This window comes from Crocodylus porosus, unplaced genomic scaffold, assembly GCF_001723895.1.
Source record: "Crocodylus porosus isolate Cpor-Errol unplaced genomic scaffold, CroPor_comp1, whole genome shotgun sequence".
Lineage (NCBI taxonomy): Eukaryota > Metazoa > Chordata > Crocodylia > Crocodylidae > Crocodylus > Crocodylus porosus.
Genome location: NW_017728949.1, coordinates 83,023,898 through 83,050,796, shown reverse-complemented (window position 1 = coordinate 83,050,796; position 26,899 = coordinate 83,023,898). Strand labels below are relative to the sequence as shown.

General features: G+C 43.5%; 1 protein-coding gene across 7 annotated transcripts in view; it reads left to right on the top strand.

Annotated features, from left to right (window-relative positions):
- The window catches only part of ACVR1 (activin A receptor type 1), a 110,547-nt gene that overhangs the window by 38,662 nt on the left and 44,986 nt on the right, over positions 1-26,899 (top strand). For 3 of the 7 annotated variants that reach the window (XM_019554139.1, XM_019554141.1, XM_019554140.1), the window contains 3 exons: positions 10,814-10,887; positions 23,876-24,139; positions 24,609-24,826. In XM_019554139.1, coding sequence (XP_019409684.1) covers positions 10,814-10,887; positions 23,876-24,139; positions 24,609-24,826 — 556 coding nt within the window. Of the gene's footprint in view, positions 1-5,618; positions 5,651-6,241; positions 6,318-6,777; positions 6,878-10,813; positions 10,888-22,042; positions 22,092-23,875; positions 24,140-24,608; positions 24,827-26,899 lie in introns of those variants that run through there. The other 4 variants (XM_019554138.1, XM_019554144.1, XM_019554142.1 and 1 more) reach the window with 4 other exon arrangements.

Here is a 26,899-nt window from a genome sequence, read left to right as displayed (position 1 = left end):
GACTTGACCCGTGCGCCACGAGCATTCAAATATTCCCGCCAGTGGCTCTGCAATGATGTCGGCCAGTGCCTTCAGTACCCTTGGATGGAGCTCATCCGGGCCTGCCGACTTAAAGGCATCCAGTTCTTCCAAGTGACCCTGCACCACCTCAGGGTCCATCTGGAATGGGTGGGGCTCAGCCACATGTGGAGTGCTGCAAGGGTTGTTGAGGGCCAAATTCAGTCAACTGGTGGGTGCAGGTCTGTGGGTCCACTGGCTGATCCGGTCCATGGGTTGTATTTTGCCCACCTTGTCTTAACCTAAGATGAAATAAAAGAGTGAGCACAGTCATGACAAGTGCCTTACCCACACCTCTGCAGATGTCAAATGCAGTGTTTTTCCCTGTTGTCTCAAACACATCTTGGCAATGCAGAATATATTAATCTTGCAGGACCTAACTTAGAGAGCAAATCTTTCATGCTTCTGGCTCTGGGAATGCTTTGGTTTATATGTTTAAGCTCCCCAGCTTCTCCAGACATCTGGTTCTCAAATATTTTTTGGATGGCGTACTCTTTGATAAGTTTTTTATGCTGCTGTGGGCTTCTCTAATTCCACATTATGGATAATAAAAAGGTAATGCTTTGTGATGGTAGTCTTGTATTGTAACATCTGCAACAACCTAAGGCATTTTTTAGTTCTTTTTTTTCCCTTTTTCTGTCTCTTCCTCCATTTATTTTTTTTCCCCTTGTTTTGTTTCTCATTCCATCATCTGACTTACTATCTACCTTCTGTGCACCCCAGTTTGAGAAATACCACTAGAGATCCATCTGTAATTATTTGCTGAATCTGCAGTGTGAGGACCAGACTTGTACAGGCTTTAACTGCTGATAAACTCAGCTGATGTGCAGCTCTCATGGAAGGTAGAATTACAGACCAATGTTATGTGTGTCTTGTACTTTAGATTTTATCAAAATATATGATTGGTATCTACAGCCCTTAGGCTCTTGGCTAGTTGCCACTACTACTGTTGGTGATAGTGTGGGTGCTTCTGATTTCTTCATAATACTTTGAACTTGTTTAATCACTTATGTTTCTATTCTGTTCCATGTTGAGATGCAACATAGTGCTTTTTTTTTGGTTAATTCATCCTGTTTTTCTTCTGTTTGGTATTCATGGGGTGGGATGGGTATGTGCCATTGGTGATTCAGAACAGAAGACGACCCCCTAGCTGCTTGTTGCAGTCGAGGTCTTAGTTTTTAAGTTTTTGACCTTTTTACTTTTTTAAAATCCCTGAGTGACTGAATATAACTTCCCTAATGGCTCACCCAGCTTGACTTTAATTTTTGTCCTAATGAAATGTATGTATGAATTCCAGGAATCATCTGAAGCTATGCATTTGCATAAATAATACTGTAACCCACCTTGATTCTAAATACTGTCCAGTCTGTTGGCATTAGGACATGAATTTGTTGCTACTGTGTTGCTCCTAAATTACTCTTACCCTACCAGGGTTATCTTCTAAATACATGGTATAGAAAATCTTCCCAAAAGAAATGTTGTTGATAAGAGAGTGTTGCTGCAAAAGAGCAGTGACAGCAGGCAGGCATGATGCAAAACTCTTAAATCCTGTGGACTCATGTTATGAATGTCCTCAGGGCTAAGTACAGGCAGTCAAAAAGCCCAAGGCAGAATCGATTCAGTCTTTGTGGGTTTGTCTAGGCCGCATAGATTGAATTGATTAATGAGCTGAACTGACATTCAGTTTTCAATTGAGAAAGGCAGGTGGAGACCTGCACTAACCCAGGCCAAAAGACAGAGGGTGGTAGAGCATGACTCCCAGCCTGCCCCCATGGGGGAAAAAGTCCCCTTCCTGGTGCTGGCCCTCCCACCCCCAGCCAGGCATCTGGCCATAGGAGGAGCGCCACACTTTTCCCTGTAGGATGGCCTGGGATCCCCCCAGCCCTGATCTGCCCAGCTGGGGTGGGGTGGGGAGGGTGGAGGGTAATTCTTCCCTTCTGGGGCCAGGCCAGCACAAGTCACTGACACACAGGGAGAGGGGTGAAAGGAATTTCCCCCTCCTGAGGCCAGTTCCTAAGCCTGGCATCTGCCCACATGGGGAGCCCCATGCCCGGGATCCCCTGAGCCCTGGTCTGCCTACCTGCATAAGGGGTGTGACTTCCCCCTGCATGGCTGGGCCGCTGCAAGTTGCTGACATGTAGGAGGTAGGGGGGAATGAAGCTGCTCAAGCTAGGCCCTTCCCAGCTGGGGGGCTGGGCCCTGGGGTGGGGTTTCTCTCTTCCTGCCTGGCTGGGCTGGCTCCATAGAGGGAAAGAGATTGTGCCCTGCCATCTGGTGCAAGCCCCTTGGACCTTCTGATGCGTCCTGGTGGAATCTGGCACCAGCAGCAGCTGGCAAGATGAGCCTGAGGCCTTGGGCTGGGAGCAGGACCCAATGCTTCCTTCTATGGAGCCAGCCCAGCTGGGCAGGGAGTGGGGAAACCCCTCCCCCCCCACCTTCTTAGCCCCTGCAGCTGGGAAGATCCCAGCTCAGGGTGGCTGAGACCAGGGTGGGTGGCTTTATTTCCCCCTCCCCACTTCACATTGGTGACTTGTGCCAGCTCAGCCTTGATGGGGGAATCGCCCCCCTCCCCCCTGCCCATAAAGCTGGGAAGACCAGGGCTTGGGGGCTCTCTGTCATGGGGCTTCCCTATACTGGGCTTGGGGGCTGGCCTGGGGAGGGGGGACTACTTTCACCTCTACACCCCTCCCTCAGTGACTTATGCTGGCTTGTCCTAGGAGGGTGGCAGCAACCTTCTCAGACCAGGGCTCTGGGCTGGGGGTTCTGTTCCCCTGCCTGCTCCCCCCACTGCCCCACAGGGCTGACTGGTGCAGGCAGCACCTGCTGCCTTGGTTCTGTGACAGCCACAGTGCAGGGCCAGCCTAGGCTCTGCCAGAGCAGACAGCACAGCCAAGACTAGCCAGCCTGCCCTGCGAGGTGGGGTTAACAGGGGGCCACAATATTCTGGGATGCTGGGTAGGGTTACCATATTTCCAGCATCCAAAAAAAAAAAGGACATCTGGGAGGGGAGGGGGGATATGATTGTGTGGGGGACCATGATATGCCTGTGCCCTGCCTCTGCCCCTCACTCCTCTGGACCTGCAGCCCTTGTTCCATAGATCTCTGCCCCACCAGCCCTTCTGCCCAAGCAGCTCACGTGTTGCGTGCATGTCCACTCTCACGTACACATGTATGCACTCAGTGTCACTTTACCTGGCTTGCTGGGGCTCATGCAGGGAGCACATGACCCCTGACAGCTAATCACCTTGCCTGCTGCTCCCAGCCCCAAGTAGCTAGCCCAGGAGAGTAGAGGACCAGTAAAAAACCTGGACATTTGCTCTTACTTTAAAAACCCACCTGGATGCAGCACAGGGAGCCAAAAAAAGGGGACATGTCCGGGAAAACCCATACGCATGGTAACCCTAACGCTGGGGAACTGAGACATAACCTGAGTCAGGAGGGGATCTGAAACAGAAGTTCCATAGACCAGTTTAACTTAAATCAATTAAGTCTGATACTACATCCATCCAGGTTTATCTTAAACCAGGTGTGGCCATATTGAAAGTTTTATGTGCACTGAATTTCTGTTCTGTTACAGGTTTAAATGGGTTTTTGATCACTTATATCAGCTTATGTGTAATTTCTGTCCCTAGTCCTAGTGATCATGGTAGCTCTAATTGTGCATAGTCCAGGAAATGTCTGACCTGCCATACCCTTTCTGCAACTGAAAGTTGGATGGGTAATGAAAGCAAAATCTCTGGTGAATTTAGCTGTACAAGTCTAAGTGTCTCTTCATAAAAAAAAATAAAATAAATGCCAGACCCTAAATAGCATGAATGTTCAATATAAAACATTGTGTATTTTACAGATTTATGAACCCACCATGCTAATCCATGTATGCGTATTTATGCACTACATTAAGTAAATAATTCTTTAAAAAAATACTTAAGTATGCCTTTTCCAGTTTGCTTTCCTTGCTTGCTTCTTTCAGCTTGGCAATATAAGTAGTCTTTTCTAATCCTACTGGCTTTATTTCTGTGTAGTTTGTCTTGTATTGTTCTATATTGCCATGTACATAATGCTGTCTGAGAATATAAACATTTTGAAAGAAGGTTTTACTTTCAGATGCTTTCATTTGCACTTGAACAAGAGCCCTTATTACTATTAAAACTTTACAATTAATGGAGCTTGGGGCCAAATGCAGTACAGGAATAGTCCTTCAAAAACAGTAATTAAAAACCAGACGATAATATCCAAAATTGGGTGTGGAATTTGGTACTGCATAATTTAAAAAACCCTGAAACTTGTTTTCATTTGCTTTTAATTCTAATGGAAATAGCTTTGTTTTTTTTTAATCGTGTGTGTGTGTGTGTGTGTGTGTGTGTGTGTGTGTGTGTGTGTTTAAAAACATTTCTATGCTGTGTTTACAGCTCAGTCTTGTGTTAATGTAAGAAAGTCTGAAAGTGAAACTGACTAGAAACCTATCTGCTCTACCTCTCCACTATCCTTGGCTGCCTTTTAAAGCACGCATCAGCCCCACAAATCCTAAACTTGAGCCAGGTCTCTTCCTCCCAGAAAACAATCAATCCAAAATATGGTCCACACAGTACTATACTTACTGGGCCTTTCCTTCATCCCTTCCCTTTTCTATGTGTTCCTGAACCTGCAAAAGGGGTTTGGAGGTATGAGCCTTTCCATTTATACAGAGTTCTGTTAACTTCACTCCTGCTGACTCCATCCAGGTAGAAGGGTTCAGGCGCATCCGGGTTTGGGACCTTGGATTCTAAACTCTTCCAGCTTGGAGTTCACACTGGTTTCTAAACTTTGCAGCATACTTCTGGTGGTGAGTAAAATATGTAACTTCATCACCTGAGCTGAGAGAAACGGAACCCCCAAAAACAAACAAACAAAACCTGAACCTCCACCCCAGCATTATAAATATAAATAAAAGGTTGGATAAAAAAAAAGTTGTTGTAATAATCTTGGACATTAATGTAGTAATATAATGAGCATTCCTCCTTTGACCTCACAGTATGACTTCAAAATGCTGTATAAACATTGGGTATATTTTTAAAGTTTAGAATAAAGCGCTGTTTAAGTCCCGACTATAATAATTTTAGTTTTGCTGCTAGATTTGTATTTTACTCTTACCAATACTAATACAGTATATTTACTGAACTCTTGTAATGGTTCTTTTTAGAATGTGTTATGGAATCTTGTATATTTTGCAGTTTTAAAATGGCATAGCTTTCACTGCCTTATGCATTATTATGAATATATTTTGGAGCTTAAAGGCATCTCTTTAAATTACATTTTTATGGAGGGGAATCATACTCATTTTATAGCCGGTATATTTTAAGTAGATTATGGTACAGTGTTTTCAGTGACCATAACTCAGACTTGCCCCAATTAGTTTGTGTCTGCTTGGGTTTGTAGGAGGCTAGTGATAACATAGCAAATACCAAGACAATAGAGCGCCAGCTCTCATGTAATGCTCCTGCCAGAGCACAGTCATGGGAGTCAGCTTTGATGTATTCTGAAAAAAGGTGCAGCTTATTGGCTGTAACTACTTTTCTTTTTTTTCCTGAACCACAAGTATGTCTGACTCCTGCAGGTAAGCAGCCAGGGCTGTTTTCCTTCAGTGCTCAGCACTTTCAAGCTTGGAAACAGTAGTGTCTTTGTCAGGTTTATCTCTGCAGCAGGAAACATTTAATCTAAAACTTTGAGAAGCAAGGATGTTGCTGGGAAATCAAAGCTGAGAAGGCAGTCGACTAACTGGAGATGGGATTGTACGGCAGAAGGGCTTATCGGAGGATAAGTCTGAAGTGACAGATCATTTTGAACAGACAACAGTACTGAGCTGCTCTCCAAGGCTATGCAATTTGGACCAGTGCCACCTCTTCCCCTACCCCTTCCAGCCAGCACATCAGAGGGACGGCTCAGCCAGCAGAGGGTTGCATTTCTTTTCTTACAAACAGTCATATGCTAATCTCTGTGAAGGATTTCTTTTTTGATGGGTTCATTTCTCTCTCGATAAGAGGGAGTTTGTTGAACCCCCTCTTTGTTTTGACTGTTGGCATCTGATCCTGGAGCTGATTTATAAATGGGTTTTCTTTCGGGGTTTATTTTTAACTAGCTGAATTAATAGGCTAACAGCAGATACTGCAGTCTCTGAGCAAAATGGCAACCAGCTAGGGATCCTGACTTCTCTTCCAAAGTTTTTGGCAGGCTTTCAGCTATCTAAACACAGTAGGTTGGCTGGAGCTGGATAACCACATACAGTAAGAAGAGATATCTCTCTTGCTTGCTGGTGTCTGTCTTTTTATTTAATACAAATCCAAATAAAAGGAACATTTTGAAGCAAACAGAAATCTTTGTGCAGAATAAAGTATTCAAGAGTTTTTATTTATTTTAGTTACATGTTTTGGGTAACTTTTTTTCAGAGGAAAATTTGGATTTTGTTAAGGTCCAGGATACTTTTATTTTAGTCTCCTCCCACCCCTCTTCTCTTGTGCTCAGATTTATAGCAGATCCAGCTGTAGTGGAATAACTCAGTTGTGAAGCCTTACGGGCCACAACAGCTATTTGCCAGAAGTCTAAGGGCTGTACCTTGTCTGCACAAACACAGGACAAGATTTTAATTGTTGATAAATATGTACAGGGTGAGGTGTTTTTAAAAAAAAAAAAAACAAAAAACTGTAGTAAGTATGCATGGCACTTCAGAGCCAGTAGACAAAATATTCTTTTAGGCCTTTCAGAGAAGGAATGTCTACAAGAAGAAAGTTTCAGAGAAGCAGCCAGGTACTACCTGGCATCTGGCTTTCCCTTTTGAGAGGGCTAAGTATGTTATAAAATGCATATTTGAGTATGTTAATAGACTGATCTTTCACACTATCATTCAGATTTGTAATGGGAGAGCTCTGTATAATAGCTATATGAGCTGCTGAAGTACTTTGGACAGATATGCCCTCTAACATAGATCTAACACAGATCTGGTATGTCAGGCATTCAACTGATGATTTTTATAGAAAGTAAGGAGTTTTGGGAAGAAAGAGGCATGGCATAGCCTCAACCTGGCCCTGCAGGGGGGGGAAGAGGGTGTGATCCTGCACCCCCTCAGTGGTGGGGAAAATCAGGCATAGTTTGCCCCTGACCAGCTGTGAAGAGCTTGGGGTTTTGGGATTTGCCAGGAGAGTGGGTATCCAAATTAATGGATACTGAGCCCCACCACCAAATTTCCTGATCCATGGGGATCCCTGTGGGGTAGGTACAGTGGCTTTATCAGCCTCAGGTTGAGCATCCCTAGCTTACTGGATGGAGTCCTGGACTAGGTTCTGCAAGACCATTTCAGCTCTCCACTGGTCTGCTGGTTGGCACAGGGCAAGTGACTTCTCTGCCATAGTGTTTTCATAATGAGGATGATTCCCTTTAAGCTCTGTAATTGTAATGAAACTAGATCTTCTGGTATCATCTATAGGGGTTTCTGAACATGGCCTGATAGTTCAAGCATCAAACAGTTGAGCAGATGCTGTGGCAGGGCACCATTTAAGGGCAGAGTTGGGCAGCTACCAGGTGCCTGTTGATGGCAGCCATTTTGAGAGCATGGGATATAAAGGCTGCAGTTTGCTGCTGCCAACCCAGGCAGAAACACTGCCTGGCTGAGCTACAGCAGGAACATCTGAAAGGTAAGAGCAGGAGGCTTGTGGTCCTGGGTGTGACCTAAAACTAAACCCTGCTAGGGAAGGGTGGCCTGGTGGGGCTGTGGGTGGTGCGGGAACCCCCAGGAAATGCCAGGCCAGTTACCTCCCCGGTGAAAGGTGAGAAGGGGTGCCTTAACCCTAGCCCTCATCTTTGGGTGGCCTTTGGAGGCAGTTGTGGGAGCAGTGGGGCCAGACACGGCAAGCAGAGTGCTACCTGAGCCCAGCAAGAATACGAGATCCCAGAGACCCCAGAGGGGATGGTGTAGAGATGTTGGGAGTAGTGGGGGCCAGGTATGCCTATGTGTAGGTGCCTTAGCCCAGCAGGGATGAGAGATCTGCGAGACCTCAGGAGGGGTAGCACGGGGAGTATACAGCGTGGCCCCCACATAGTGTAGGGCTGAATGGGAGTAGGCTTGAAGGGCTGTGCATGATGGGGGCTGAGTAGGGTTGAATGGGAGTAGGCCTGATGGGCAGTCCCAGGGGTGCATTGAGTAGGACTGAACTTGGAGTAAGCCTGAAAGGCAACACAAGGGCCAGCCCTGTGAGTGAGTTGTTTGTGAAGATAAGACCCCAGGGTGGTGTGTGGTGATGTAGGAATTTCAGGTGTGGGGAAGAGGCCAAGGCATGGTTGTGGATGCCAGAGGCCATAGTTTGGGCAAGAGTTCGAGTGGGGGGCTCAGCCAGAGATTTAGGGATGAGTTCTGACCCCAGTAAGTCCCCTGCTGTAAGGAGGCCAAGACTGAGTTGAAGGAAAGACCTTAAGGGGAAGCATAATGACCCGCTGCTCCAGAGAGGGAGCGAGAGTCTCTGTGGGACCCTGGAGCACCAGTCTTGGTGTAGATTATGATTACATAATGTGGATGCCATCTGCGAGGCATGGGCTGCAGTGTACGGGAGCATGGAGCCGCAGCTAGTGCTCCCTGGCATCGGGGCAGTAATGGGCAGTCTCCTGCATTATATCAACAGCTTATGGAACAGCAAAGTCGTGGCAGGAGAGACTGGGTGGACTACCGCATAGAGACAGGTGGGCGGGCTGGTATGAGAACTGGCTCCAAGAGCTGCCCCCTGTCACGGATGCCCTTTTTTTGAAAGTTGATCCCTTTGCCTAGTGGAAGAGCTTTTATTCATGTCTTGAAAGTTTTATGGTCCATTTTCATTTAGTTTAATTTATTTTTTGTTTGGAATCATATACGGTGTATGTTTATATTTCAGGGTGAGAGAAGCACCTCTCTAATAGGTCACATTTTAGAAAGAGATCATTGCTTCCCCAGAGGGAAGGGTCCTGGTGCACTCCCATTGCCTTCTCCAATCCTAGAAAAGTATCTGTTTTTGTGTTTGAGAAACTGTCAAAGGATTCTTCAGAAGGTAAATGTTTTGTGGTGTCTCCCTCATTTCTATGTCATGACTTTTTTCTTCAGTTTCTTACTTTATTTTCAGGTAACCTTTCGTATATTTACGTTTAATGCCTTAAATTCTAGAGGGAGGAAACAGTGGATTTTGCTCTGTATTTGTTTGCTTCACTCTGTCCCTATTCCTGGCCAGTTAGCTCTTCTGGGTTGGTATAGAATGCGTGTCCTACTTGCCCTCCAAATGAGGCTGGGAGTGAACTGGAGCATTTCTGGAGATTATACAACCCTGCGGTATGTCTCCCCTCCAGGGTTGCTTCTTTAGCCACCTCTGTGGTGGCTAGATACCAACATCACTAAAATCAGTTTTTTCTGTATGGGCACTTGAGCTGTTGATATGTTTGAAAGGAGATGGCATGTTGAATCTGCCACCTTTTTCCCAGGCTTGCATAATTTCATCTGGATACAGTGTCAAGAAGAATTTTTTTTTTTTTTTGTGAGCTGTTGAGACAAATGAAACTTGGTAACTGACAGTTTGGGGTATTAAAGAGGAAGACTGTCCAAGTCATCTCCATCAACTTGCACATACTTTTTTTTTAATGGCAAAGCACCCTTCTACTTATCTTCAAACATTACAACAAAGATGAGTTGGCTGTCTTCCACACTTTTTATTGCTCAAAATGATGTTATATTTTATTTCGGGGTATCCCTGGCACAATGTTCTGTTCCAGTCTTCTGTTCCCATCTTGTTTCTAGTGAGAGACAGAATATGAATACTTACCTGTTGAAAGAGCTGGAATATTGACACTGTTGCATTGGCATATGAAAAGAAATAGCTGGAGAAGGTTATTTGGTTAATGATTCTTGAAATAGAGGAAGTTATTGCTTTTTGAGCTAGAAATTAAGAGTGGTTAACACAGTTTATAATATAACTCTTCCATCCTACAGACAGTGATTCTGCTAAGGATTGTGTTTATTACGACTAAAACTCCAGGCTTTGAGTTGAAAGATCTTTTGATCATTTTAACTGATGTTAGTTTCCATGTTTATATTTTGGGTATAATTTTTTTTTTAACTGAAAAGAATTGGTAAATATAAAGTTGGTTGAAGGGAATGAGTGCTATTTTTAAAGAGAATTTAATGAACAGCAGGACTTGTTTTGCAGAGCTCTCTGTGACGGTCTATATTTTCAACACTTTTGAGACCTCTGTCTAATCTATTAGTTGAAAACCAGTGGCAAAACTACACAGTCCACCCTGACATAACCACAAGACATAACACTGTAAAATTCAGATTAATCTCATGCGTAAAATGACTCGTTTGAAAGTTCAGAACTTTTGGCTGTATGTTGGTCAAGGTTTATGTCACGAATTTGTATCGTGTTTGGATCTATAAACAATATTGGAAGATGGCTTACATGAGTAAAGCTGGTACTCTGGGTTAGTATCTGGAGGAAAATAACAAATGCTATTTCTGAGACTCTTTTATTTGGACAATTAAAATTGTTGTAAATGCAGTGAGATGGAAATAATGTGTAATGGGGGTGGGAGGGAGAGTGATATCCAGAAACAAACCTACGTGCTGCCTAAATCATGTGTTGAATCAGTGAATGCCAGTTGATAAAGCTGCATGGTGGGTAGGGGTGTGTGTGTGGGGGGGGGGATTGGAGGGGGAAAAAAAAGTATCTAATCATGAAAGTATAAACATTTCTTTCTTGTGCTCTTTCTACAGATCTATAATGATACATGGAGTTATGATTCTTCCCATACTGATGATGATGGCTTTTCCCTCACCCAGTTTCGAAGGTAAGTAAAGTGAGTTATAGTGAGCTAACACAGTAGCTGTTTTTTCTCTTGAAGGTCTAGGTTTGTATTCAGATTTATGTATTAGAGTTAGTTGGTCTTAGCCTACAAATTGACAGTTCTCAAAAATTTTTTAGAGGTATCCACTTGCTTTAGCATTTAGGGTTGCTTATCTTTGCACTTGTAGTGAGTGTGAGTTATCAGAACTCATTTTCAGTACCTACAATGACTTGTGCTTGCTCCAGTAAGAGACTTGAGTCTTCAGGCTGACATTTTATTCAGTAATACAGGGGTAGGCAAAATACAACCCATGGGCTGGATTTGGCCTGCCAGACCATTCTATCAGGCCTGAGGGGCCCTCAAAAAATTTAGAAAATAAATATTAATCTGTCCCTGGTTGCCTGTCAAAGATGACAGGAACCAGGGGCAGTAGGACCCAGGGGGAGCTAGTGGCGGAACTAAACAGCTGCAGAAGTAAATCCGTGCGCCCCCACCCTTTCCACCCCTCTTCCCCCGAGTCCCAGCTGGAAGCCTTTGCCTAGTGAGAGCTTTTGAAGGCTTCTGGCCTGGGACTATTCCTACATCTGTGTGTCGAGGGAAATACAGATAGGAAGGTGGGGGGTGGGGGGTGACTTTAAAAGGATAGCCATAAATTATGCTGAAAAAAACAATAATTGATTTAGCTCTTTAAGGACCATTTATGGTGTCAGTACTCAGACGAGGTTTTGGTAGGGAACCATGTGTTTATACCTGGTAGGAAGATTAAGAAACCAGCCATATCACTTGTTTTGCCAATGGATTTTGACTTCTTGGGGAAGGATAACTTCTTGAAGCCTTTAATAATGGGCTCTAAATTTCTTTGTATCCAATGCCATTGATGGACCTGAAGAAGAAAGTAGATAGAAAAATGATAGTGAGGATGCATGTGAAGGTGGCCAGTCTTAAATTGTAGGACTCATCAGGATTTTTTGGGCAGAACTTAAACTCAACAAACATTACCTAAATATATATTATGACTTAGTTTTTGTCAGTAGGTCTTCTTATAAAAAACGTATTTTTTCCACGTGTGGAATCTAATTATGGGGGAGGTGTTGTTTAAATTTAGGGTTGTTTTGGATTCAGAGGTAAACTGAAATGATAGGAAACAAACATTAAAGTTGTAGTTTTATTTACTTGCAGAATGTTCTGGCTTTAAATTTTCAGGGCAGAAGGAAACATCATGATTGTATACTTTAAATTGACTGCGTAATGTAGGAGGTAGCATATATCACCCAGATTTCACTGTCCGGCCTAATAACTTAAACTACTTTGCAAAATTATATTTTAATTAAAAAATAAACTTAGTTATCCAGCTGTTTTAGCATTGCATTCCCACCCCCAATACCCGGCAAATGTTTCTAGTCATTGTTTTATCTGACTCAGCCTTGTTTTTAATGCAGTGTAAAACTTTTTGATGGTACCCCTTTAAAAAAAAAAAAAAAAAAGGATGTGTTCATCAAGGGAACAATTACAGTCTCCTTTCTTTTCCAGAAATGGCTGACTATACTAAACCTGGAGTAATGTGATAGTACTTAGTTATGTAGTGAGAGGCAATGCTGGCATCTAATGTGCTCCTAGTATGGATTTTAGAAAGAGATATATGTTAGGTAGAGGGAAGAAAAGGGCTAGCAGGCTCTTTATCCGTGCTGTTTATTGACTTATACCAGGGCTCAGCAGATGGCCTATGTCTGCGCTGCCCATGGGTTGGGAAATTTCGTGTAGGGGAACCAGTAGCAATTAATACAGCCACCTTCCCCTGCTGCCAATTTCCCAGACCCCAAGCCCTGTGGGGTTGGATGTCGACCAGGTCATGCCCTTTTGTCTCAGGGCAACCAAGTGTGGGCTGGGACATGTCTCCTCCCCTCCACTGCCCATCTGGCCTGTCAGGCAAATAGGTTGAGCACCACTGACTTACACAAATAGAGCATTTACATAGACCAAAGCATTTCCTATTCATGTTGTATTAGGCTGCAAAGTTAAGGGAAGAACATTATTTTTGAATTGGAGGGTGCTCTGTAATTAAGTTTGGTATCATTTGTGATGGAGTTGAAGCTTGTAGGAAGCGGTCAGAAAGCTAATCCTACACACGTCCTTTTGTGCATCTTCCTTTAGAATCATAGAAAATTAGGGTTGGAAAGGATCTCTGGAGGTTATCTAGTCCAGTCATCTCCTGCTCATCCCCAAGTATATCATCCACAGGATGTAAATATCATTTAAGAAATATTCATTTAACTTTCTCTAATTTTATCAGTTAAACAATTAACTGATTAACACAGTAGCTGGGACATGGCTGCTGCTGGGAGACACTCCTGGCTCCTGGGGCCCTTTGACTGGGGGGGGAAGGAAGCAAACCCAGCCAGACAACACGGCCCACATGAAGCTGTGCCCTGGGAGGGGAAGAGAACCTGTGAAGGAGCAGCTAGTTGCTTAATTGGTGAGTCATTAGTCTTCTGGCTGTTTTCCTCTTCCGCTATGGGTATTAGTTCCTCTCCCTTCTCTTCCTCCCCTCCTCTTTGCTCCTCTCTCCCTCCATTCTGCCTGCCCTGCTGCCTTCTGATTCCTGCTGGGGCACCAGGAAGCCTTCCTTTCCCCCCCACCCCCCTTCTCTGCCACACTGCATGGGGAGCTAGAGGATAACGGGTAACCTAACTGGTTATCACTGTCCTTATTGGTTAAATGATTAATCAGTGGGGATACTGGGAGGGGGGTGGGCTACAGAGGCCTGTAGCCTACCCTATAGCTTCCCTTCCAGTGCCTCTGTTGCCTGGCCCCAGCACAGCTCCAGCCTAGGTGTCCCCCCCTCCCCCCCGCGCTGAGAACCCAGTGCCACCTGCAGCCGCAGCAGCAGCCTGCCTTCACCCTGCGCACAGAACTGGTGGGCACTTGCCCCCCATGCCTCCCCAGGGGTGTGCCTAGCAGTGGGAGGACCCCCCCCCGCCCCATGACCCCAGACAAGCTGCTCATGGCTCCATCATGTGCCCCACCATGGTTGGGCAGTGCCTGCCCCTCTCCTCCCTCACTGTGAGAGCCTTGATCTGCCCCTCCTTCCTCCCCTTCACCCCCCAATAAACTTACCATCTGGATGCTGCTTTGGAAGCTGCTGGGCTGCATATCAGCAATCGGATTAATATCAGTCTCAGCCACTGGTGTCAGCCCAAAAAATCTTCCTTGGTGCGCCCCTATCCACAACCTCTGTGGGTAACCTATTCCAGTGTTTTACTACACTTCTAGTGAGAGAGTTTTTCCTAATATCTAACCTAAACTTCCCTTGCTGCAACTTGAGACCATTGCTCCTTGTTCTGTTATCAGCCACCACTGAGAACAGGCCAGCTCTATTCTCTTTCAACCCCCACTTCACGCAGTTGAAAGCTGCTATTAAATCCCCTCTCAGTCTTCTCTTCTCTAGACTAAATAAGCTCAGTTCCCTCGGCCTCTCCTCAGAAGTCCTGTTCCCCAGCCCCCTCACCATTTTTGTTGCCCTCCGCTACACTCTTCAATCTGTCTACATCTTTTCACTCTCCCTGACTGGTTTTTCTATTTGTATTTCGGATAGTTGCTGGGATGATGCACAGTGTTGCTTATATCATTTTTTACTAATGCTGGCAATGACGTAGCAGTGGTCTTGCTGTTTTCCTTGTATTTTCTTGTAGTAACAGTTGTTTTCTTGTACTGAAAGTAGGAGGCAAGGACTGACCAGTGTGCACAATGTTTTTGTACCTGTTAGTCACACATTTCAGATCTTGCAGTGGCTGGGCATTGGGAGTGGTGTGAACATTCCACTTTTCTGTTCCACAATTTCACTCTGTAACTGTTACTGATACAAGATACAGTGTTGGTAGCTGACCAGGAGCAGACTTGGGTTTGTGGAGTGGGATGGGGAAGGAAAGTACTACTCTAGGACTTATTTTAGGGTGTGCTCCTGTCCTGTAGGTTTGTACATATGAGCAGGGAGAAAGGGGAACTACAGGCAACCCCTGCTTAGCGCTTTTAATTGGTTCTGGAAAAACCGAGCCCTAAGTGAAACAGCGTTAATTGAAATCCATTTCCCCATTGGATTTAATGTAAATAAAGATGATTGGTAATGCACCACCTGCTGGCCCAGGCCCCATGCTCCTGCAGCCCGGGCCCTGCACTCCTGCTGGCCCTGGCCAGGCTGCTCCCAGCAAGGCACCATGTGGATTCTGTCAGGGAAGGCATCAGCTCCTCCTGGCCTCATTTTCCCCCTGCCGCGATGGCCCCTGCTAGCCTGCACGCGCTGGCCTCCAGTGCACCTGTGCGTGGCCTTAGCCACCCTGCCCATGGGGCCTGAGTCAGGTACCTGTCTGCCCAGGGATTTATGGTGAGAAGGCAGCAGGGCTCTGACACAGGGTAAGTAGTGGCATCACCCACCTGCCCATGCCCCGCTTTGCCCACCTGGGACTCCTTCCACGGCACCTGGCACTGGGACAAGCTACTACCACCAGATTGCGGTGTGGGAGCTCTGTGGGCTTGGCTTGCACTGGCCCAGACCCTGCACTCTTGCTGGCCCAAGCCTTGGGCCCTGTTCTCCTCCCTGCCTGCTGGCTGTTCCAGTACCATGTGCCGGAGTGGACCCTGAGCTCCTGCCACCTCCGCTGGCCTGGGCTCCAGGCTCACGCTGCCCTGCCCCTTCTGACTGCTACTGCTCCTCCCTGCCCGCTCCAGAACCATATGCTGGAGTGGACCCTGGGCTCCCGCCAGCTGCCACTTACCACTTCCCTTGATGCTGACACCAACGCCACTGCTTCTCCCTGCCCTTGCACTGAGCGCTATAATGAAACACTGTGAGCCCTAAGTGAAACCAGGTAGATATGTTAAATTAGTGCTACAATGAAACCACAGTAAGCAAAACCACGTTAAGGTGTGGTGGTGTGTAGTTCATTCAAACCTCTTCCTTTGTGGGAGGCTAGGGCCAGTAGTTGTGGTAGATGGCAAGTGGTGCAGTGCAGATAGATCTGCATTGTAACTGGCTCTTACTTTATGGTAGAAGAGTTGTAGTATTCTCTTACTCTGCTTTCCAGACATGTGCTGCCAGCTAGCATAATCTCATTCTGTAACTGGTAAAATATTATGCCTGTCTGCCTCCTAACTTTGAATGGCTAGTAAGTCTTTTATTATAAAGCATAGCAAATGCTTCGAGTTTGTTAAAGTCCAAAATTAGCCCTGAAGTATCCTGTTTCTTAAGCTAACTCTACCGAATAGTAGTAATTTACATGTGGTGTAAGAACACCCCCAAACCTTGCAGCGGTCCTGGCCATCTGCACATTATTATACTTCCAAGTTTTATAGCTGTGCCCGTGATCCTAACTCCCTGCAGCTGTGGAGTGATTCTTATCAGATGCAATTAAGTGCTATTACAGAATTTACGTGGAAGGTCATATATGGCCTCTTCATAGTGGGACAGTTCTTCCTACTATCAAACCTAAATTGCCTTGCTGCATCTTAAGACTGTTGCTTCTCGTTCTGTCATAGCCGCAGAGAATAGTCTGCCTCTTAATAGCCAACCTTTAGGTATTTGGAGACTGTTATCAAGTCCCCCCCTCAGTCTTATCTTCTCCAGACTAAATAATCTTACTTATTTCAGCCTTTCCTCATAAATCAAGTTTCTCAGACCTCTGAACATTTTTACATTTTTGTTACTCTACACTGGACATTTTTTTTTTCCTTATTTATCTACTTTCTTTGAGGGGACCAAAACTGGACACAGTAATCCAAGCAAGGCCTCACTAGTAAGTGGGGAATAAGTTCCCCTGTTCTGCATGACACTTCTATTAATACAGCCCAATATTCTATCAGCCATTTTTTGCAACAAGAGTATGTTCAACTAATTATCCTCTTGTAACCCTTAAGACCCTTTGGGCAGTACTGCAGTCTAGCTAGTCATTCCTCAGTCTGTATTTGTGCATGTGACTTTAATGTCTCAAGTGCAGGATTTGCAAAAATTCCAGTGCTTTGGAACCTGTCTGCTTGTTTAGTTCCCCCACCCTTCAATTTAAAAAGAAATGGAGGTGGTCATTGGATGGTGATACTCTTGACTTCTAGTGGCAGGATTGAAGAGATCACCCATAATATTTCTGATCATGATTTTCCTTAGCTCAAGTAGCTGAGCTCCTGTGCAGCTGTGAAGGTTGATTTCTGTTTTACCCATCTGAGCTTAGCTGATGATCATAGTGTCTGTGTATGTACAGTATGCAGTCACAGATTCATTTCAGCTTCCTACTGCAGTGACGGACAGTAATTTACCAGTAGGAATTTACTATCAGGTTTTTTCTGTTCTGACGTTCTCTGTCTTCGTCTCCTTCCTTGTGGTGTAGATCTGATTTTTCTTTCTTTGACCTATCCCTGGGACAAATACCAAATAATCTTAACTAGTGTTTTTTATACATAATCTGTTCTTAATTATTTCATCAGGGTCCATGGAAACACCGGTTTATGTTTTTGTCAGTCTGAAAACATTCTGGTGCCAATTTTCCATCCAGTGGCATGCACAAGCTTAGTCCCCCTATACTGCCTCTTTAGGGCTTCCAGCATTTCCAGTTCCTTTTATCGTGAAGGTGAAATGCCACTTTTGGCCATGCTTTGGATGATAGGCCCTCTGGAGGAAATGCTTTTGAAATGTAAATAGTAACAAAAGTAATAAACCTTGAGTATGGCTAAATGACCTACCCAGATTAACGTGAATGTAATTTAGAGTTCCTTAGTTCTCAGTAAGATAAAGGGTGTTTTTACAAGTGTTCCAGGGATGGGGGTGGGGGTTAATTAGAGCTGCTCTCAGGAGCCACCTTAATTAAAATGTCTGCAGCATCTTGTGTATTCAGCAACGCGTGCTTGTTCGATAAGCATCATTAAAGTGCCCCCGCCACCATTTTGAAATGTGGGGACACTGAATACACATGATGCTGAGGCTACTGGAGTGTTGCGTTTTAATTGGAACACTTCAGCAGACTTGATTAATTGAGTCTGCTCTGATGCATTCTAATTAGAACGCATGGGAACAGGTGTTGGGCATGTGTATAGGTGCCCAAAGTGATCCAGGACCTCTCTTTATTGTTTTGATTTAGAGAATTCAAATTATTGATATAGCAAGGTAAGATAGCAATATGACATATTTCTGTGGTGGTTGTGTATATAAAATTAAACTTAAAAGAAGTTGTGGTACCTGGGCCAAAGAACTTACATTATGACAGAGAGAAACTGGGCGCAACATACAAAGTGAAGTGATGCATTTGGCAACTGGTAACATAAAGTGGTGTTCAACCCCCCCCCTCCCCCCCGCTTTGTGAAGCTAAAGCCCCAGTCTGGCCCCGAGTGCCATTGATTCCCATCACCAGCAGCAAGGGGCAACCATGTATTTGGCAGCAGCATAGGACACTGCCCTCTAAGTCAGCCCTCAGGGAGTGTGCCCCAGTTGTCTGCTCCTAATTACATTGTTGATTTTGGGTTTGTCTTTCTAGTTTGTGTAATGTCCATAGATTATCCCAAAAGCTTGAATTCTAGCTGCAGTCAACCAGCTGATGTTTTGTGGACATAGAAGATGGGAAGCCTGTGGAGCAGCTCACAGAGGACAATCCATGCAGCGTTGTTGTATTTTGTGCAGAATTATCTTGATTAAACCAATTTCAAATGGGTTAAAAGAATGGAGACTGCATTTTACTGGTTAAAACCTGAGTATCATCATTCTTGTTTCATAGGAGTAGCTTGGTAATTCACAGTAATAGCTGGGATTGCCCTAGCTAAATATTGCAAAGGGGCAAGTCAGCAAACTAAGAAAAAATGTCAAACTAAGCTGAAGTTCCTGATACCTAGAGAGGTATTAGGGGTACAAGGGATCAGGGATTTGGGGCTAAATTTGTCCTATTCTAGCATTTATTTATTTATTGTCATGGGGGAAATCATGGGTACTACATCCCCTTAACTTCAAAGTTTGTCCATACCCTAAATAATGAATTTGAGCTATATATGTGTATGGGAAATTAGACTTGTAAGTTGTATTAGAGCAGGGGTGGGCAATTATTTCGGGCGGAGGGCCACTTACTGAGTTTTGGCAAGCCATCGAGGGCTGCATGACAGGCAGCCAGGGGTAGATGAATATTAATTTTCTAAATTTTTTAGGGGCCTCACGGGCCGGATAGAATGGCCTGGTGGGCCACATTTTGCCAATCCCTGTATTAGAAATCTTGCAGCAAGCTCACATATCTTTACATGTTGTAAGTCAGAAGAAGTGCAGGGTCTAAAAATGCTGTCGCATGCTTGTATATTAAGAAACATGGTAAGTGGGATAATTGTGTTTTTGTTTTTTCATTTTGAGTATTTCAGTCACCTAAACTTTGGCTTTTTACCTAATATATTGCCCAGTGGAGATGTATGTGTATATGTGTATATATATTTCTGACAGCATTCCATGTCTCAAATAGCTGTTATTTCTTACTTTCAGTAGGTGCTTTTCATACATTTACATGTCTTTGGTAAAGCACTTTATAATTTTGACTGGCTTATGACAGTCTTCATGATTTGGTCTCTTGTATAGCCAAGCAGTGATAAAAATTAATGCCCTTTGAGCACTCATGCTACAAATGCTGTACTTCTGCCAGGTCCTTGGGTACTAAGGAGCTTTGTTCCTTTCCTTTCAAGTTTTAAAATGTAGTCCAGTATGAAATATTTTACATTTCAGGCCTATTGAATTCCATTTCTGTATTTGATCTTGTATGATTTTGGGAAATCTTGTTATTTTCCCATTTCTTGTGTAGATTAGTAAAAAAAAAAAAAAAAAAAAAAAGTTTGGTTTTTTTCCCCTCACTCCATCCCTTACTTTACATTTTACTGATAATTTAAAGGAATATTGGTGGAACCCATCCTGTTTCACTTAAAGAACTGTTGGATTTGGACGTGAAAAGCGAATTTATAACTAAGCATTTGGTAGCCTGCATTTCTGCATTCCTGACAGTTCACCTGGCATATTGTATGGGACTTCTAAGGTCATGGCCAGACTAAGTGTCTGAGGACAATTTAAAGATTTGCTTGCTTTTTAAATTAGTTTGAGGCTGTATTAGCAGTTAGCTACTCACTATATACTTGGCTGGTATATCTGAGTAGCGCATCAGTGAATTGGAGAAGCTACAGACTAAACAAGGGTGAGACCAGAATAGAGAAATCACGACTCTTGAAGATCTTGTTTTCTGTAGTCTTTAAGATTATTGTAGTTTTCCCACCAGGTGCAAAGGATGATATTTGTAATCAGAAATAAAAATGTTTTGACTACAGAAAAATCAGACGGCTCTGTCTTGCCTTGATAAGGCAGAAAGCATACCGTAGCATGCTGCCACTGTGGTGGCACTGAATAAATCAAGATACCGAGGCACTCTGAAGCTTTCACGTAGGTGTGCCCAGTGTTAGAGGATTCCACCCTTATATTCTCGTACATCAGTAGGCATTTCTCTCATTGCTTATTAAATGAAGTGCCTGTTACTATAACCTATGAACTTCCTCAGCTTTTTGTCTTAGTAAGTAACTATTATAAAACAATTACAGGCAGTCCTTGGACTTATGACACAATCGGTTCCTGAAAACTGCGTCTTAAGTCGAAACCTTGCAACTTGGAACCAATTTTTTCATAAGAAACAATGTTATAAATGGAGGATTGGTTCCTGAACCAAGGCCCAATACTCTATTTTCACCAAAAATACTCCAGAATTTTATACTCGATCAATTATAGATGAGTAATACAGCTACATTAATGTATTTATATTGTAAACAGCAATCCTATTGATTTGGAAGGACTTCTTTGAGGAGACATTGCTGGACTTTTTGAAAGGCTCTTGGCTGGACTTTTTGAAGGGTTCTTAGCTGGAGTCTTCTCAGGAGTCTTGGCTGGAAGTTTTTCTGAAGTCTTGTCTGCTTGCTTAAAGTATCCGAGGAAGTTTGGACAGATGTTCTCCTGTACACCAGAATTTGTGTGTTTTGTGCCTGTTCTACCAAGAAAGAAACTACAGAAATGTTCATGAGGACTGAACTGTTGCTGATCTGGGGCTTATAGCCTGGTGGTGCATTCTCACCAGGTGCACAGGTATACAGTTCCTACACTTTGCAGTTAGGCAGATCATGACTAGGTAGAAAAACAAATGTGACATCCAGATATTTTGTCCAGTCAATGTAGAATCTTGATAGATGTTTAGTGACAACAGTGAGGGTACAGTTTCAAATTTTATGATGCTAGCTTGTTTTCATTTCATGTGACACTGGCTTCAGAAATCCTTTTTAACATTGTCACAAACCCAACTCATTTCATGTAATTAGCAAATTATTATTTTACATGGCAATATTATATAGAAAGATGCAGTTGTCTATTTATGCACATTGGTGTCGAGTACAGACTTTTGTCTGTTTTTTTCCCCAAGTCAATTATGACATTTCCTCATAAACCTAAGACCTGAAATCTTAGTTTAAGTCCACATAAGTTATTTATTCTCAGTGGCAGACTCTAATTGTTGGCTTGATTAAACTCAAACTTGTGGTATGGTCAGTGGACACTTTGGGCGTATCCACCACATTTTTAGTTAGAAATGTTTCTGTGGGAGAGACTTGGCAAGGAGAATATAAATACAAGATGGGTTAACAGAAGTGAATGTGTATAGGTGAGTATTGAATGTGTAGTCTGATGGACAGTGGCTTGCAAGCTGTACCATCCAAAAATATGCTTCTTTCTTTAGTTGCCTGTGAGCCTACAACAGTACGTCTCTGCTGACTGTGCATAGACTGTTTGTTCTGCTCAAATATTCCAGAATTATTTTCTAGTAATTGCTGCCTTCCTCCCCCCAAACCTTTTCCACTAGTTTCCTTGATTACCAATATTCAGTGCTGAGTATATTAGGAAAGTGAGCAGAGGTAACATATCAAGACCACTGGGTGTGGTAGAAAATGCAAGAATGGCATTGTAAGATTCAAGCTTACAGAGTGATTTTTCTATCCATGGAACTCTTAAATGGTTTTCTGCTTTTGTCTTTTTTCAGAAAGTGAATGGAAAAAGTTGTTAGGCAAGGCTGGGTCTTCTGACAGTGTTACTACTTTGCTACCTTTGTATACTGTACATTGATCAGTCAAAGTCCAAACTTGAAAGCTAATGTTCAAGGCCTTCTCTGTGTGGGAACCTCTGGGTAAATTAATCCAAATTAACTTTTAGATTGGATTAGTTAAACTGCATTCAGTTGTATTGTGTAGACAGTTTTATTCAGAATTAGTGGTCTTGCTTTGGGTTTACCTTAATTGATTCACAGAGTAATTCTGAACAAATTCAGAGCAATTCTGACGAAACTCTGGCTTGCATCCATAGAAGCTTCTCAAGTAAATCTCAGGATGTCATCCTTCTGCTATACTCGGCTTTGGTGAGGCTGTGACTGGAGTACTGCATCCAATTTTAGGCTCCACAATTCAAGAAGGATATTGAGAAGTTTGAGAGAGTCCAGAGGAGGGCCACATACATGATCACAGGACAGGAGAAGAGGCCTTATGAAGGGAGGCTGAGAGCCATGGGACTCCTAAGCGTGGAAAAGTGCAGGCTCAGGAGTGACCTGGTGGCAGTCTACAAGTACATCAGGGGTGTGCATCAGGATCTGGGGGAACACCTGTTCACCAGAGCACCCCAAGGAATGACAAGAACCAGCTTTCACAATCTCCTCCAAGACCATTTTAGGCGGGGCATAAGGAAAAAATTCTTTATTGTCCCAGCCCCCCAGGCCTGGAATAGGCTCCCTCCAGAGATGGTGCAAGCACCTACTCTGGACTCCTTTAAGAAACGTTTGACTGCTTATCCTGCTTTGATCCTTTGACCTAGCTGACTTCTTGCCCTTGGGGCAGGGGGCTGGACTCGATCTCCCGAGGTCCTTTCCAGCCCTTATGTCTATGAATCTATGAAATATATGTAGTATGTGTGCACAGAGGATTCATATAGTTTAATCAGTTTGAAATTTGCAATTTAAGTTGCACATTAAGCTGAGTCCTATATTGTGGATTCAGGCTGTACAGAGATTATGCAAGACTAGGGTTACCATGTCTGGGTTTTCCTGGACATGCCCTTTTTGTTAGACCCCTGTGCTGTGTCCGGGTGGTTTTTTAAAATAACAGCAAATGTGTGGGTTTTTTGTTTTCGTGACCTAGCTGCGTCGGGCTGGGAGCAGTAGGCAAGGGGATTGGCTCTCAGGGGTCCTGTGTTCCCTGTGCAGGCTCTGACAAGCTAGATAGAGAGAAAGTGTTTGCAATGTGGGAGCTGCTTGGGCAGCGGGGTTGGGGAGGCAGGGGTCTGCGGGTCCAGAGTGCGGGATGCTGGCAGCACTGGGGGGGGCAGGGGCTGTGGTTTGGGAGTGTGCAGGACACTGGGAGTGTCAGAGGGCTGCAGTTTGGGAGTGAGGGGCACCAGCATGGCTGGGGGCAGAGACTTGTTCTAGAGTAAGAGGCACTGGCAGGGCTGTGGTTCCGGGGTGAAGGGCACCGGCAGGGCTAGGATCAGTGAGTCTGGAGTAAGGGGCAGCAGCAGGTCTGGGGGGGTGTGGCTTGTCAGTGAGGGGCAACAGAATGGGCACTGGCATGTTGCTGCCCCTCCCACCATCATATTCCCCCTGCCCACACAAGTGATGGGTGTCCTTTTTTGGATGTGAAAATATCGTAACCCTATAAAGATGTGTCTTGAAAATGAAAAATAGGTATTTGTGCACCTTGAACGGTAGGGAGAAAGGTACGTCTTGAAATGGGGACTTCCATCTACTTAATACATCATATTGTAAAATATTCTCAATTCCTTCTAGCATTAATTTCTATTCAAATAACTTTTCCTCCTTAAATGAAAGGCTATATTGTCTTCTAAATGAAACCAAGGGTAACCTTTGCTCATAACTGGAGTGCTGAAATAAAATATATGATTTTTCATCAATTGTCCCCTTTACAGATGATGAGCTGAAGCTAAACATGGTCCCCTACGAATGTGTGTGTGAAGGCATGTCCTGTGGGGCTGAAGATCGCTGCCGGGGCCAGCAGTGCTTTTCCTCCCTCAGCATAAATGATGGCTCTAAAGTATACCAGAAAGGCTGTTTCCAAGTCTACGAACAGGGGAAAATGACATGCAAGACACCCCCATCTCCTGACCAAGCTGTTGAGTGCTGTCAGGGATACTTGTGTAACATGAATATCACTGCACAGTTGCCTACTAAAGGTGAAAGGTTATTTTTTTTAAACAGCTCTTTAAAGAGAGAGAAATGTTTTACTGGGAGTTGCCTATACCCCAGTGGTACCCAGGGTTTCGGTGATGGTCAGGCTTCTGCTGCATCATTGGACTGGGAGTAGGATGGCATTGGTGTCAACCAATTCTGTGATCTGAATGGGAGGAAGTATTGGAAACTAAAATGCATAAAACAGAGATTAAGAACTCGCTCATGCTAGCTGTAATTAAAATCCATTTAAATCTTTAAAAGAGATTGGGGCTGTCATACAGGCCTTTCAGTGTATAAGTGATGGTAATGAGCTGTGTAAATATACATGAAGTCGCTTTGATTGTCCTGTGACCTCTCTTTCATTTCATTAGTTGGCTAGAAAGGAAAATGTCAGCCTTAAATTTTATTGTTTTTAAATGATTATCTGTGAGAGTCCTTAATCTCCCTTCTTTTTCCTGTTTTCTTACCAAGGGCAAACTCTTCAGGGAGAAGCTGTGGGTTACACTGTGGAAACACTAATCCTTGTTATAATGGCTCCAGTACTAGTGCTGATAATCTTTTCTGCGGTAGCTGTGTTGATCATCAGAAAAATCCAGAAACACCATATGGAAAGGCTCAATTCCAGAGATGCAGAGTATGGCACAATTGAAGGACTCATTGCATCAAATGTTGGAGACAGTACATTGGCAGTAAGTAAGCATTGTATGTAGTATAAATCACCTTAACCTTTCAACACCTCAGTTGGTTTGGGGTTGTTTTTCTCCAGTGGTTAGGTCTACACTAGAAACTTTCTGTTTTAGTAGTGTTGATTATGGATATGACAACCCTGTGTTTACAAAAGCCATAATATAAATCCAGTTTATACCAGAGTAAGAGTTTGTGTCAGCATAGTTTTATTTCACTTGGGGAACTGGGGTAATGTATATCGACAAAAACAGTCCTGTGTTCAGATAAGATGAGAGAGAAGCTGGGGTGCCAGCGGCACTAGCAAAGAATGGAGAGTGATTCATGTTGCTTTATAGAGTCTTGTGAAGTTGAATGAGCAACAATGCATTTGTCTCCATGATGTTTAATGAATTCCTAAAAGGTAGCTAGGGAAGGGGGTGTACAGCGAAAGGGGATTAACACCCCACAGATGTATTTATGTTGACAAGGTTAGAAATTAGTGCCCTGTTCTTGCTTTGGGGACTCCTTTTGGATGCCTGGAGAACTAGTGAAATTTTAATGTCAGAAGACATGGAAACCAGAGGAGAGAAGACTTAAGGCTTTTTAAAGCTCTATTTTTGTTTGTTTTAGTTAGCATTTACTGAGGCTAAAAAAACTTAAACATCCCACATGGAAAAATCTTTAAAAAGAAAGATTCAAACCACTCCACCCACTCACTTGAGCATGAGAAAATGGTCACAATGGTTTTTTTTGTTCCCTATTGAAACTAGGAAGACACAACTTGATAGACCTGACATTTCTAAAATAAATACAAAGAAGAAAAATCACCATCTGTTTGGATTAAAAAAAGTCTTTAGCCTGTCTTATTTCACAAAGAAGCCAAAAAGCAAACATAATTCTCCCATAATATTATTGTAACACTTTAAATATGTTCATAGCTACAGAAGTGTTTAAGGAATGACTTAAGGAGGGAAAATGGGCCAAAGAACACAGATACAAAGATTAATAACGTGCTGCATATTTGGGTTTAGTATTTCCTGTCTCTGTTTTGATAGACCTGCTGTTCTTTGCCTGAGAGAGAAGTCAAATGATAGCCACTCAGCTTTTGCTTCCTTTTAAGAGGTGAAGTAGCTAACTGTAAAAGCTTATTTCACTTTAACTGCTGTACGGTGCTGAGAATGAAGCTTCATTATATAGTGCAACTGAGTAGTGGTAATACAAAAAATTGCTTGTCTCGTTACACATTGATAGTATTCATATTACCTAATTCTTTTTATTATGTACTAGTATTTCCCCTGCATTGAGTATTTAAATCTTGGGGTTTCTAATGCTGTCAGATTTGTTTGCATCTGGGATTAGTCTCCTCGGTGTAGTAAATACTTACTACAGTGAACTTCCTAACTGAAGAATGGAAAGAGTTGTGGCCTGTTAAAATCTTGTTTGTACAGTCATTGCTGAAGATAACATTTTGCTTTCTAATACAAGTAGAAAGGAAAATGTTAGTTCACAAAGTGGATAAAAACTCCCAAGAAAGTCCAGTCCTTAAAACAAATAATTTGGCAAATGATTTTGTTTTTGAGTACACTTAAGAAATACGAGACTTCAGATTTTAACCAAAAAACCTGTGAAAGTGCAGTTTGTCACTAATTTATGAAAATTAATACATCAATAAATTATTTATTGTTTTTTCCTATCAAGAGAAGTAAATAGTTCATTAGTGATTATGCTTCCATTTGTGTCTCAAGTGAGTAGTAAAGTATATAAAAATGGATGGGTATTAAGATTTTTATGTTCAGGGTAGAAACAGATGTTATCTTTCGTTGCCTTTGTGCCATCATAAAAATTGCTTTATGGTGACAGAGTGCGGGCAATCTGAAGCTACCTCCATTCTCCCACCACCCTGGGATCTGCCCCCTTGGTTTTTAGGGGCCCTGTGCTCCCTGGTAATTCCTGTGCAGGATCGTGCCCCTTAAGCCTGGCAAGTGCCTGCCCGACTTTCCCCACTTAGAGACATGCTTTGGCAATCTCTGGGACTCATATATGGAAGTGGGGAAGTCAGAGGTCTCTTCTTCCAGACTCATCCAGAGATTGCTGGG